The sequence below is a fragment of the Varroa jacobsoni genome, unplaced genomic scaffold (assembly GCF_002532875.2).
Source record: "Varroa jacobsoni isolate VJ856 unplaced genomic scaffold, vjacob_1.0 scaffold_1474, whole genome shotgun sequence".
Classification (NCBI taxonomy): domain Eukaryota; kingdom Metazoa; phylum Arthropoda; class Arachnida; order Mesostigmata; family Varroidae; genus Varroa; species Varroa jacobsoni.
Window position 1 is genome coordinate 207,330 of NW_019214376.1, and position 14,077 is coordinate 221,406.

At 40.1% G+C, this 14,077-nt stretch overlaps 1 protein-coding gene across 1 annotated transcript in view; it reads right to left on the bottom strand.

Annotated features, from left to right (window-relative positions):
• The window catches only part of LOC111270478 (uncharacterized), a 29,739-nt gene extending 19,976 nt beyond the window's left edge, over window positions 1-9,763 (bottom strand). The window contains exon 1 of the mRNA XM_086972502.1: window positions 8,530-9,763. Coding sequence (XP_086828628.1) covers window positions 8,530-8,592 — 63 coding nt within the window. The 5' untranslated portion in view covers window positions 8,593-9,763. The remainder of the gene's footprint in view (window positions 1-8,529) is intronic.
• Window positions 9,764-14,077: the final 4,314 nt, after the last annotated feature.

Below are 14,077 nucleotides of genomic sequence, written 5' to 3' on the forward strand. Positions count from 1 at the left end.
GTGCTTTGAATGTGCCTAGAAGATGGATTTTACAATTAATATTCAGGGAGTATATCTAAGCCTGGCCTCAGTGGCTCTTTTTTACCTGATGACGAGACTCTCAGGCTACTACTTGAACCCTACGGCCATTTCTTGAAGTTTCTTGCAGGCCATCTTTCCGGGCAGCCGGACAAATTCATCCACATATAAGGGATATTAACTGGCGAGTCACCACTGATTCGCATTTAACCGCAACAAGCTGAATCCCTAAAAAGGCAGATCAAACAAGATGAACTTTAAACCATGCTGCGCAATGGTATCGTCTAACCCCGCGGCCCTTTCTTATTGTCCTCGTAAAGTAAAAGGACGAAACGGTGTGTTTCTGTTTTTCCCCCAGGCGGCGCGTATACCCGCTGCTTTACATCGGCGACGCCATTACTGTTCCATTTTAATATTTTAGGCCTGATCAGGGCAAATCGCCATGCTTGTGGAAAACAAAAAAGGAGGACAAAAAACCTTCTGCACGCCGGGGGTGCTCTACTAGTTTAAGGGCACGCCATCCAGTTTTGCCAATGCACGCGCGATATTCTAAAGGCTCATGAAAAAAGTGTTCAAACCCAGGAACACCAGACGGCTTTCGTCTAACTCAATAACGTTATGATCTATGATTTGACTTTAACACCCGCATGACGCATCTGCAGAAACTATTAGCAGCTGTCGACTCCGTCGGCTTACGAAAATCAAAAATAACGGAGGGGCCCTTCTGTGTCACTTTCGCCAAGACTCGGAAAGGAACTTACTGAAAATGATCAATGGAACCGCACTAGAGAAGGTGCTAGCCCAGAAAAGAACGCGAACCAGTTGTCGCATACGTCAATCAGCGTTTGACTTCCGTTGAGTTGAGATGTTACTCATGCGAGACCGAGGGCTTGGCAGTAATGTAGGCCATAAAGAGGTTCCGGTCGCAGCTGCATTTGACAACATTTCAGTGTCATGATCGACAATACTGCAATAGAATGCCTAAAAGGTAAGGCGAACTTCTGATCTATAGGACTTCAAGGCCGTGCGCAGAAAAGCATAGCCGAGTCAATCCGGACGCATAGTCGCAATGTACCGTACTTTTGCTCCGAAGAGGTGGCTTTAAGGTGGACAAAATACGGAGGGCACAGAAAAAAAGGTTCTTGACTGCGGCTGATAAGCTTGTTATCGAAAAAGGGAACTCGTCTCTCACCGCATGTACCTCCAAACAGTACCGCGTTCCATACAGCATCTCTAGAGAAGGAGCGCTACTCCATATTTCCCGCCTCATAGCGATAATAGCGAATAACCTATGTCACTCGGGAATACGCCGGGGCGTATGGCGTCCGGAAAATTTTACCGCACGCTTCTGTTGCAAATGTTCTAAATCCATTCTTTATTGCAACTATTTATGTATCTCTTGCTACCTTACTTTCTAACTGACCAGGACATTTCCTTATTGCGCGATGGGTTAAGGCAGCCTAGGTTTCCAATACCACTAGATGTTTTGGAAAAAAGGTTTCACAGAACGTACGAGGGTTGCGTATGTTCCGCTGATGTGCATCACGCGTATCGGAAAAATATATATCTCTTCGTAGGTTATTAGATTCGAGGCTATTATTAACCTCAAGAAGATTTTTCAGACAATGGACGTTTCCCTGCATGCTAGTACCCTGCTAACGATGACAGTACATAAGGGTGCAGAGTAATGTGCGGCGACATACAAAAACCATTTGATCCACTATCATTATATCCATGGAGGTTTTGTACCTAGCCGTACGATAGCTTGAAAACTAGCTCTTTCATGCGAATCCTTTCGTTCAGTCATTGCACCCTGTCTAGGTTTTTTTTGTTTAACACTGACACTTGCATTTTGCCTTTTCCTCGCTTTAGAGTGTGGTTATTCCGCTTATTCCTGCTGCTCATAACTAGTTTCTGTCTTATTTTCCAGTTGATGCCAACCAGAAATTCTCTACTATCTACTAACAAACGGGCTAACTAATACTGCTATTAACAACTCTTTGCCCGCTTCGCGTGGCTCGTTTGCTTTTACCAGCCCCAGATATTGCAAGTTATTTTCGCAGGCTTATTCTCATACCTCATTTATGGCCAATTCGCACTTGGTAATCCGAAGGACAGACATCTTTGCGGCCGTTACGCTCCCCGCCCGCTCTCGAATATTCTTTTTTAAGTATGTTCTACCTTTATATTTACGCAGCATGTTAGATTCGTTAGGTTATTGGGCAAACACTGAACGGTTTTGTACTTGCAACTACCAATGGTATTGGATTGGCTAAATACACAAAAAGGCCAAACAGTCTTTTCGATTCATCGAAAAACGTGTACTGCGCAGAAAGCGATTGACCTCAACTAAGAAGGGAAAACTGAAATGAGTGATAGGTGAATTAACTGAAAAGTTCCTCTAAGTTGAAGTTGAGATAAGTAATTGCAGATTTAGGGATGCCTATTTAACTTATTCTCCTATGGAGCGCGAGAATGCAAGTGCATGGCATGCTCATGCCATGGCAGCTAACTAATAAAAGTAACACCAGCTGCATGTACAGCTCAGTAGTGTTCTCGATCCAATTAAACGCTAGGGATACAGCTTTCCGGATTACCAGAGTACGTAACCATCGGACACTTATTGTGTGGCTAACTCTTTTGTTCGCTGTCGCAAATCAACAAGGATCATAGCGACACCCCCTACGATACTTGAAGCCGTCGCGTTTTTACGTTATCGGCCCCTAGTCAAATCGACTGACCGCTCGCCTTATCATGGGATCTCGTGAACACTAACGGACCATAACGGTACGGCGGTGGCGGCGCTGGAAAGTATCGTTCCGATTTCTTCAGATATTTCGGTTGGCGTGCTATGAGAGCGGGAACGTTTTTTGAATAACAGCATCAGGCTTCAATGATGCGTGCGCTTAAACGTTTTCTTCTTGTCGCATATATAACCAACATGGTGTTAAACATGAACTGTTCTCGAAGGCGTTGCAGAAAAACCTTGAGTTTTATGCAGTATGCCGTAGTGTCTGTTTGTCTACTGTAGGGAATAAAGGAACGTGGACTTGATGCATCTTGAAAGAAATAATGTGAGCAAACAGTAAGCAAGATAACAACAGCATATGCCGTGGATTTTACAATAGAGATTTTCTTAGAGACCGACGGGCTTTTTTCTCACGGTATATAACATAAGTAAGTACGGTAAGTAACATTTTCCAACAATGTTCAAGATACGAGCTATTCTACAATCGACTAGAACCCATTCTGTACGAGACAACCTTAACGCGAATAATCCTGCACACACAAATTATTGCTAGCAATTGTATACCATTTCCTTACTTGGAGTTTCCATAATGATATTTAGGTCTCGTATATGTATTCGATGAGGATTCGTTGCATTTGATCAAAGGCCTCAGTCTAATGAACATCCCTAAACAACTAGAAATAGTGCATACAATAAGTAGGTGTGCAAGCCGCCCACATGCTGGCTAGCTATCAATTCATACTAGAATGCTGTACAATTTTGACGCGTGCCTCACAAGGCCACAGCTACATCGGACAGCCGTCATTTCAATTGTGGGAACTTTACTATAGATAGAATACTCTACAAGATTGTGGGTATTTCAGGATGTTAGAAGGACGAAGAATGAAAATCCTGAGCAAAAAAATAGGAGCCTTTCGTCGAAGGCAGTTTTTCAACCTAAAAGCCATAACTAAATGAATGCTCGATATACCAGATTTGAAGTGTACTAATTCAGTTATGATTAGCGGCTCTACTACTTGTATTTTATGTTGTTTATAGTGCCCATTTTAGCTGAAAGGGTCCTTTTATTATTAGGCAAAATATGTTTTTCAGTTATTCAACAACTTGACATAAAATCGCGAAACGAAGTTTTCGCTACGGAACGTCTGTGTTTATAACTTTTAGATATCGTCCAAAAGTTGAACTTCTCAGTTTTAATCCGCTAATTAGAATTTATTATTCGAAGAGTATGAAAAAAGCTAATATATGTGATTATTACTAGTGAAGTTACAATATGTGTGTAGGATTCGTTGCTGCGATCTATGTGAATTCTACTACCCAGGCGCTCTTTGCTGTTCTATGTAAGAACCTATTAGAAAGAAAAGTGAAAAATCCGAAGTTACATCTCAGTACAAAATTAAGTTCACGCTGATGGATATAATGCCGTCGATTCATATTGAATTTTTATCTGCGTTTGCGATAGTGAGTCTCTCCCTTCATATTGTCCTTGGTGTCTTGCTTAGCCTTGTTTAATTATTGCATTGTTTTCTGTTCGTGATTAGAAGAAGCGGCTTCCAAAAAGAGGCGGAATAACTCTGATCAAAACTTTCAGCGTCTATTCATGTCGCTTCCGCTCTCGAAATTGGACCAACGGTGTGAGTAGTATAGACCTCTTCTGCTGCCTTCTTCTTTAGTGCTTTTGCCTTTTCTGCTCAGGACCAACGGCAATTTAAATAGACTCTACGCTAAATTACATGAATCGTCACTCCCTGGGAGGGTTCAGCAGTAGCGAACAGCAACGATAATAGCAGGGCCTCCTTGCTGCCCGTCCCTTAAGCTCTCCTGCTTGCTTTAGCCATTTTGTTATCTTTCCATTCTCTACCACTTTTATTCAGCCGCTCGTTGATTAACTGGTTCGTCGCTTGTCTGACTTTGCCTCTCCCTCAACTCTATCCTATTTCATCCAGCTTGAACTCATCGCTTCCTGTTTCTCGTCGTTTTTTTCTTCTCCTTTCTTTATTTGCCGCTCCTTCTTTTTCTTGTCCGCTCTTGAGAAGAACATCCACCATTAATACGACCATAGCTGGTTTCGCTGAGGTCTGCTGCCTCGATTGCAGTACTAACGTGGGTACCAAAGTCTATCCCATTCCACGGCGACTCCAGAGGTAACTTCACGTACCTCTCGTCTCTTTTTAAGGCCTTGAAGCGTCCTGTTGTAGCTGGTAAGAGGTTGGGCCACCCTAGCTAGCAATCATACTGGGCTTTTTTCTCACTTCTAATCTACCTTTCTATTCCAGTTCGCATTAGTGCGCCGTGCTGCACATAACACTGTCTGCCAGAGCTCTCTGGCAATCTGTGAAAGCTGCTGGTCTTTGTTTACCGTCTTTATTGGTAGCGAGTTGCCCATCGCATGTTAGAATGTGCAGAACCTATATATTTTCAGGCGATGTCGCAGAGGACTATAAGTAATAAAGCTTTGATAAAAACGACCTAAAATAAAGCGCCACTAGAGCGACGATCGAATAGGCGTTGCCTGATACACGGCGTACGCTGTAAGAATGTAAACATGAGTCAGCAGTACGTAACACACAGCTGGCCATAATTAGCCACTACAACCTCCTCGACGCTCAACCTCTTACAGACTCAATGGCCACGCCTATTTACTGTAACTGCTAGGCAACTTAACATCGGAATATCTTTAACAAAATTGATGTGCGTCATTTGTCCAGCGATCTATGTAGTGAGCGTCAGAACTAGTACACTTCAAACGCTCCACGAGGTCTAACTCACAGGTGCCCTTCTCACTGAATTGCAGGCAACCGCAGAAAAGCGTATGCGCATCTCTGTGTAGCAAGTTTTGTTTTTATTAAATACCGCCTGTTATGATGCTATATTATTTATCAGTTAGCTTTGCTTTGATCAGATCGTGTCTATGTTTACAGAACAAACAAACTGAACACGCTTTTTGGTATGAACACACAATCCGGATACACAAGATGTCGCAGCGTTTTTAAATTCTTAGCCTAAAACGAGAATATGAAAATGTGGTCTTACTAGTAGTATGTCAGGTTACAAAAGCTAGACGCCGCTTGTATAGACTTAATGCACATGACCCAAAAGGACAGAGCTAAAAAAAAAAGGTAAATTTTGAGGACTTTAGGTTCAGTTAGACCTTGAGGCTGGAACACAAAAAAAAATAAGGAAGCAGCCGACAACAGAAGGTGAGTTAGGAATGTCTTTCAATTTTTGTTTGTAGAAGTGTGGCCAACCCGAAATCCCAATCACAAATTTGAAATTTATTAAACCTTATAAACGCAATAATTTGGCTTCCTTCTTATACAGACACTATAGTGTGCACTTTTTAGCCTCATCTGTCTGAGTGTACCTATAAACTTATAGAAAATGTTTAGCACTGCCTCTTAAGGGGAAACCTGCAAGATTTAAGCTAAACTAAACGCGTCTACTGCCTAAAAATATATTGTTATTAGCTAATGCTATATTTCAGTATTTGTACCTGGTTGAAATCCCTTTTCTTTTACAACGCAAAATACTAATCGTTTTATTGTTACTATCTTTCGCTTGGGCTATATATTATTTTGAAAGAAAAGATCTTTATCTTTATACGCTGAGTAATAATGGTTAAGAAGCTGCATCGACATTCGGTCAATATAAAGAATTGTAATACGCCCTTTCCGATTCTTCTACTATTACTTTCATTATGCTGAGTTCTGGCCTTGGTATATAACGGGCCATTCGCTGGGCGTCTCTCTGGCGATACTACCTAGCACGCCATGCTATATTGGTCCAACGGCGTTTCTAGTTGACGCGTTCATTGGCTGAAGAGACCTCTACATCAATCTAGGTTTAGTAGGGTACAATCCGCCTTTGGAAGCAATTCTCTCTTCCGCATTCTAAACACGCATTCGCTTCTGGCATCACTATTTCTTTCCTCAATCACTCCACGTTCAAACGTCTCTTCCTCGCTCCCTTAAGTTCTCTCCTAACCTCACCCTTGGTTACCCATTTCACAGCTTTCATCTTCACAGTAGCACCTCGAACTTCCTAACCAGTCGACACTTTCGGTGGTAAAACTTGAATTTCATCTACACTGCAGATTAGTGTATGTTAGCATCAACGACCACGACATATCCTTCCAAAAACAGTTTGCCCCAAGATCCTGTCTTGTCATCTCCATTGCGTTACCATTCTTGGTGTTAGCGTCTGTCTAGCGCTGAATAAGATCAGTGAGCCCATCTACTGCTACTGTGATCACACCCATTGATCCAGGCATGCATTCAAGCTTAGTATTAGTAAATAACGGCAGAGAATGAATGAAAACCTATACTATATAAACCATATAGCTTCGTAACTATTCTTAAATAATGTGATCCATGCTTTTGTAATAGAAATGTATGAATATATGATCGATTGCATTATAGCATCACTCTAGGTCTCTATGGAACAATTCCTTGGCATTATACGTTGTGGCTTTTTAAAAAAATCATGCTACACGAGTAAACTACTACAACAACAACAACAACAAACAAAAAACAACAAGAAAAATTACCCGCGGATGTCTGATCATTTGAAAAGCTGTGCCTTCGTTGTTAAACGCTGGAGGATATCCTTTCACAGTCTAAAGGTATTTTATGGACTATTTACAAATGAGAAGTCGTTAGATGATGATATTCTATTTGACATCCCCATTACAAACGTAAAATAAGCACGAAGTCAGTGCAGTAATCTTGGTTACAAAGTATTAATCTAATACTATTCGCTTACACATGTTATGTAATGCAAATTGCCCCCAAAAAAAACTTATCTAAAAAAACTTATAAAAAAAATATTATATAATCTAAAGTCAAACCTTCAATACGCTAAATATCGTAAGAAGATTGTGGTGTACAAAGGGTAAACAATAACTATCTCTGAATAAGCAAAAACAAAAAGTAAATAAATATTATATTATATATACTACAAAAAAAGACCGTTATTGTTTTCTAGCTTGAATTTGAATGCTGAGAGTAATTTACGAAAAAAAATGAATATGATCATACATTATAAGTGCAAGTATAAGCCTCTCTAATCTCGTATCGCCCCAGACGTAGCATCTATAATTGGCGAATGAAAACATGCAGGTAAGGTTTTTATTCAATATTAAATTTAGATGTAAAACAAAAGGGAGGTATACTGAAACAGCATCTGTATAGGATCAATTTAAAGGTGTTTACATGAGCTAAATTGTTCGTACAATGAAGCTGGCACACGTTCATGCTTCAAGTAACAAAAAAAATGGTAAGAACCAACAGATCGATAAGCCTTTCGTAGTCGTAAGTGTTATGGACAAAATGATGGAAAATTTTCACTTATGATATATATATATATATATTTTACCAGTTTTTTTTACCTGTTTTAACCAGTGGAAATATTTGGCAAAAAATTATATCTATGATATTAAAAAAAATTATAAAAATCAAAAGTTTTATTTTCACTTAGACGTAAGCGATCTAGTCGCCTTTTCCGTCACATCGATCAAACGTACCATTTATTTGCTAAAAATACGTCTGAATTTGACATTTAAAGAAAAGATATAAAGGCTTCTTAGCTCTAATCTATACATCTTTGTGTCTATTAGTCGAAGCACATACATTGTTGACTACAAAGGCGTTAAAATATTGTCTAGCAGGAAAAATACGTATATATAGTAAGAAAAAGTGTAAGCGTCAAATAATCTGAGCACAATGGCCTGAAAGCCAACCAATACAATACAATACAGGGCGTACCTCAGTAAGGCGGCGTTGATTTGGCACAACCGCGCGGTGGTACAGATCCTTTTGTAGAGGCATTTAAGGTCTATTCAAGGTCACTGTGGAGTGGGTCCGAACCGGGCATAGACAGATTCTCTTCGTTTTGGAAGACACTCGTTTGATGGAATGCCTGACGGTGATATAGGACGCAGAACAAACTCGAAGCACGTTGAGACATATCAGAGCTAGCCCGCGGACCGTTTTTCTGAGAAAGAGCTCACGTCGCCTAAGGAGTTCAATTTTGTCAAGACTAAGATTAAGAAACATCCATAAGCTTTGTGACTGTTACTCAAGCGAACGCGAGACGGACGGCAAAGGCACAGCAGTGCGGGTTAAGTCATCTGCAGCATTCTGCGTGGTCCGACACTACCAAGAGCAAAGATGCGACACGTTAAGAAGTTTCGGCCTGTTAAGAATGTGGTGTGGGTATCGAGCATAGGCTACATCCGACTAGTGTGCAGCATGCCCAAACCCGAAAGCTTAGCCAATATGGGACTCCCGCCTCGGCGATATCGGCACACCAAATGGCGTATTGGCGTTCGTTGTCGGTAATGTGCACTTACGGCAAGTTAAGAAGTTTATTGGTTCATTCGTGTGAATGGCATGCTTTGTCACTTTCGACCGCAGGGCGCTGTTGCAATGGCTCTGAGACACGCCATTAAGGTGTCTTTAAGCTTTTCTAAAGCTCGCCTAGACACCATGCTATTCGCGAATCGAAAACGCCGTGTTACGGAGAAGGGTAATTAAGGCTCGAGCTCGAATACTTGTTGCGTTTTCCCATTATGTGCAACAACAAAACTAGGGTGCTTGGAACGCCGGTTTAACTATTTATCCATCAATCACTATAAGGTTACCCTGCGTTTTGTAGGCCATTAACCGTCTAAACCGCAATATAAAAAAGTGTTGAAATCTGTCGCGTAAAAGCATCACCGAATATTTAGAAAACTCGCCGGCCGAACTTTAACAACGCTCAGTTCAAGAACAGCTGGAATTGGCCATAGGACCTATGTAGTATCTCCTAACAGAGACATGTTGTCACTCCTGAATGGAGACGCCATATTGTACGTATATGCGTACGCAAGCTTACCCGGCCTTCCCTAACATACCTCACCGCACAAGAAGAAATACCAAAGGACATCTGTTCGATTACTTGAGTGGAGACACTACAATCTAACGCACTTAGTATACGATGCAGCCCATTAAATACGGGGTTTTATCTGCCAAATTTTAGACCATCGTCATCTTCATATATAAGCATTTAGTTTTAAGGTATTACTTTAATCTAGTTCGTAACATCCAGGCTATGCTGGACGGGTACCCTGTAATTAAGGCCGTTTACTTTCGATACATCATTCCTCATACGCTAAATACGAGAAAAACACTATTTTTCCGATACCGAGGGATGTATAACACTAAGCATTCTACACTACCGATTGTATAAATCGCTAATTACTTAAACTAGTGATTTATAGAATTTGTTTTCTCTATTGTTGGATGGAAAGTGGAAAGCAGTGCTTCTTCTCGAATCAATACTTCAATCAAGAAGCTTTTTACCGTATTGCGCCGATACATTTCTCCAAGAACTTTACAGCTCTGCTGTCGCAAATACATCTATTTATGCTTAGGTTCTCCTTACTGTTCAATATAGAACTATATACTTAATTTGCTAATAATTGAAAATGGCGATAAACCGACAAACGGAGATCTGCAGACTGTTGTGGTACAAAGGGTTTTTCTAGGAGTTACTATAGCTAAGATAGTAACAACGTTTCAGATTGTCCACGCATATAATTTGGTGGTATGTGCTTGAGCTATAGGAAATCGATCGCAGAAGTCACGGTGGAGAGGAGCACAAAGATATACAAAGAGGAACCTCACCTGCGTCAGCGATCAGCTTCTAAAAAACCCCATACGAGCCCTGTAGAATAGGACAGATAAAGCGGTACGGATTAGAGCAAAAAAAAAATCAATAGTGCTACTGTTGAAATTTCATTTCCGCGTTTCTGCCATTGCCTACTAGTAAGTCCGTTGTTGTTGCCTTCATTTCGATCTCAGTTTGTGGGGAGCTCCGTAAACATTGCGTGTTCCGTGTTGGTAGTGTGTGTTACCAAACGATCGAAGGTAGCCAAAGAATCCTCAAGTCGGTTGTCACAATTCGGAGCTTTTTGTCGTGTTTATAGTTTTTAGACGCTTCCCAAATACGTCTCTTTTTGTCGACACCAGACACGTTTGCAGCTGACCGAAGTTTGAAGGTACGAAATTAGTGCCAGGTAAACGTTACTATAGACTGATGCCGTTTTTCAATGAAAGAAACGGGAAATTATTCAGAGAAATCAACTTCAACAGACACATACCTTTCGCTATATAATCGCGCTATTGTTAAATATTAAGCCAAAGTCTGACGGCCTCTGAGATGGCTTTTTTCGGTCAATTCGATGAGACTATTGTGTCAATATTTACGTAAAATTAAAAAACAAAAAACGACAATTGGGCGAAAGATGAAATACTCAAATTTTCATAGCTTTGTATTTTTTCAAATTTTTTAATATTTTGTAGTTGCTTTCTACAGAGACATTCGAACTAAAACTATTCTATTTTGTGAATGAATGCAGTGGCACCGAGGGAAGGCTAGGAGCATCGGTGGTTTGTTCCGAGGACAATATCTACAAGTTATTAATTCTGTATATAGTATTATAGTTCATGTACTGGTAAACAGAGCTGTTATATATTTTTACATAGTTTTGGTACATTTGCCGAAAGCTCGCTTCAGTTACTTGCAAAAGATATGGCGAAAATGTATGTTACTTAATCATATCTGCACTAAACAATCTCAAATAGATGGGGAGCGTAAATATATGATTTGTCAGTGTGTCAGCTTTTGTAGTAGACGAAAACAAAGAGCGTTTACGAAAAAGTACCCTATATAAATCAATTTTTAAAGAAAACAACTTGTTTAAATGTACTTGTTCGCTCTCTGAGGCTTGACTTCGCTTCCTATCGATGGCTACAGCAGCTTCAATACCAGATCATAGCATATTTGTCGTCAGCCTGCTGCCGTTGAAAGTATTAATTCGGAGTCGATGTTATCACAGTAAAGTTTCATGAAAATCGGGGTCCTACTAGAATGGCTATGTGTGATAACTATCTGTCGTGCAAATAAGGCCAACATCATAAAATAAATAAAACCTGAGGTGATACACGAACAAAAACTCTTATCGGAAATAGCCATGTTCGAGCCGAGCGGCCATGTTCTACCGTTTAACGATATTTATAACCTACAGAACACATCTCAAGCTATAAGCGAAACGACACTACGTCGTTTCTACTTGCACGATGTAAAATTTACTGATCACTGATTGTAGCTCCGATACTGACCATTCGTAGTTTTTATTCAGTTCCAGTTGAAAGTTCTCTACCTTACATGGAAGCCTTCTGCTAGAAATGTGTGTTGTATTAGCGGAAGCGGCAACATCTGCTAAAATTGATGTAGATCAGATTTAATAGCAGTTTACCTTCGGAACAAGTTGTTCGTACGGGGCGCAAAAACAAGAGACCTACCTGTATTTCTATTTTTTAATTAGCTCTTATTCATCACAGTAGTCATAGTCCAATTCAATTACCTAATACTCTTTTTTCTTTATATCTTTGTAAATTGGACATTTTCTTTTATCTCAATTTCTTCTTCTTTCGTCAAATACTAATCCCAGCCCTTTTATATGCAAACAAACTTCGTTGAGCGCGGGCTAAATTTGGCTCTGTATAAGCTCGTCTGCTAGCAGCGTGCCCTGTTTCTTAATCTCGAGAGTCTACTGAACATTGTAGAGCTGCTGCTCAAACTGTAGATGGAGACTGACTAATCGAGCAATATAATACACGGATAATTTTCCACATTGTCTAGACTTTATATCGTGCGAGTTTTTTCCGCACTCTCCCACATAGTTTAATCGGCCATAAATAATCAGCAAAGTGCCTTGCCATATAAATCGATATTCTATTATCAGATGTTCAAAACAGAAGAAGCTTCAGCACCAACGACTAAATACAGAATTTATCACCTACTAGTGGTTTATTCGCGTACTTTTACGCAAGTCGCAATCTAGAAAGTCTTTCGTATCCCAATGTAAACCACCTCGCATCGGTGTGATACTTTCCGCTTATTTGAGTCAGATAGGCTGCGCTGCTATTGCAATGGCCCACTGGAAAACGACAGTGAGCAACGTATACAACAGATGCAAGCATGCTTACCAAAGAACACATACCCGTAATTGCAAAGTTCCATTCAGGTCAGGGTAGGTCGTACCACGACGACAAAACACGAACAGTTCTTAGTTAGTCAATTGCTACATCATTCCTATACCGTACTATACTTATGTAATAATAGTTATGTTTTTTAAAGAATACAGTGATTTAAATACGGATCGACTTTTATATATATCTATAGTAATAATACGTATACGTATATACGGACCCTGCGCTCCGCATAAAGGAGCTTGAGAGAGACGCATATTAAAGGGTGTTTATTCTAAGAGGCAATAACATAAACGAATACACGCTTTTACATAAATAACAGTGATATGCTATGGCACGGTCGAAATTGGTTGTTACTCCACTCCCCCAGATTAGGAAATATTTCGACCCTGGTACTTGACAGAAAATCTAATTTAACAAAACAGTCTAAAAATGCATTTGCAACCTGGGTTTAAAAGTCGTTCAATTAGCCATAGACTTCGAAGCACCGGACTTACTTATATGAAAGCATACCTAGCGGAAAGGTACATACCAGACCGCAAACCCTGATGTTGCTTAAGATGAATCGCTACGAGAAGGTTGATTCAAACGTTAGGAGCACAGTAGACGGCACATAAAACAGCTTAACTTAGAGCCCCATCTAACTTACAGAGATAACTAATAGAGTCCCACTGCAAGCAGGGCTGTCGTATGCTGGCTTAACACCTCGGAAAGTTAGAAAACAGAACCAATTTCACTATAGACTTAAAATAATGACAATTCTATCATGAGGGGCTTTCGCAACGGCTCAATGTACAGCGCTTGCCTTTATTTAGGTTAATACGAAAGCTCAGATCGAAACAGACACCCATATATAAATAAACGTAAACTCTTTTATTAAAAACTTCATGTCCATTAAATATCGAAACGAATAACTTTCTAAAGTATGTAAGTACGAGCAACACTGAGTAGCCACACGACTTACTATTCCCATAATTTGTTTTAATAGGTTTTTATTAGAACAGCGGTAAATAATTAGAATACAAAATTCCTATCATGCAAGTTGTTAACCTGCTGCGGACACTGCGCTATCAGTTGTGAGCCATTTTGTAATCAAAGACCCTTAGCCAACGAACATCGTCGACAAAGTTTCTCAAAGGAGTCGAATTTTCTACAAAAAAAAAAACACTACATGAAACAGACCTTATTGCTTACATCGTTGCTCCTAAGCACAAACAGCTCATATAGACGATTCACGATGTGCTTCACGGGAGTGCCAAGATATTAGTAAAAAAAA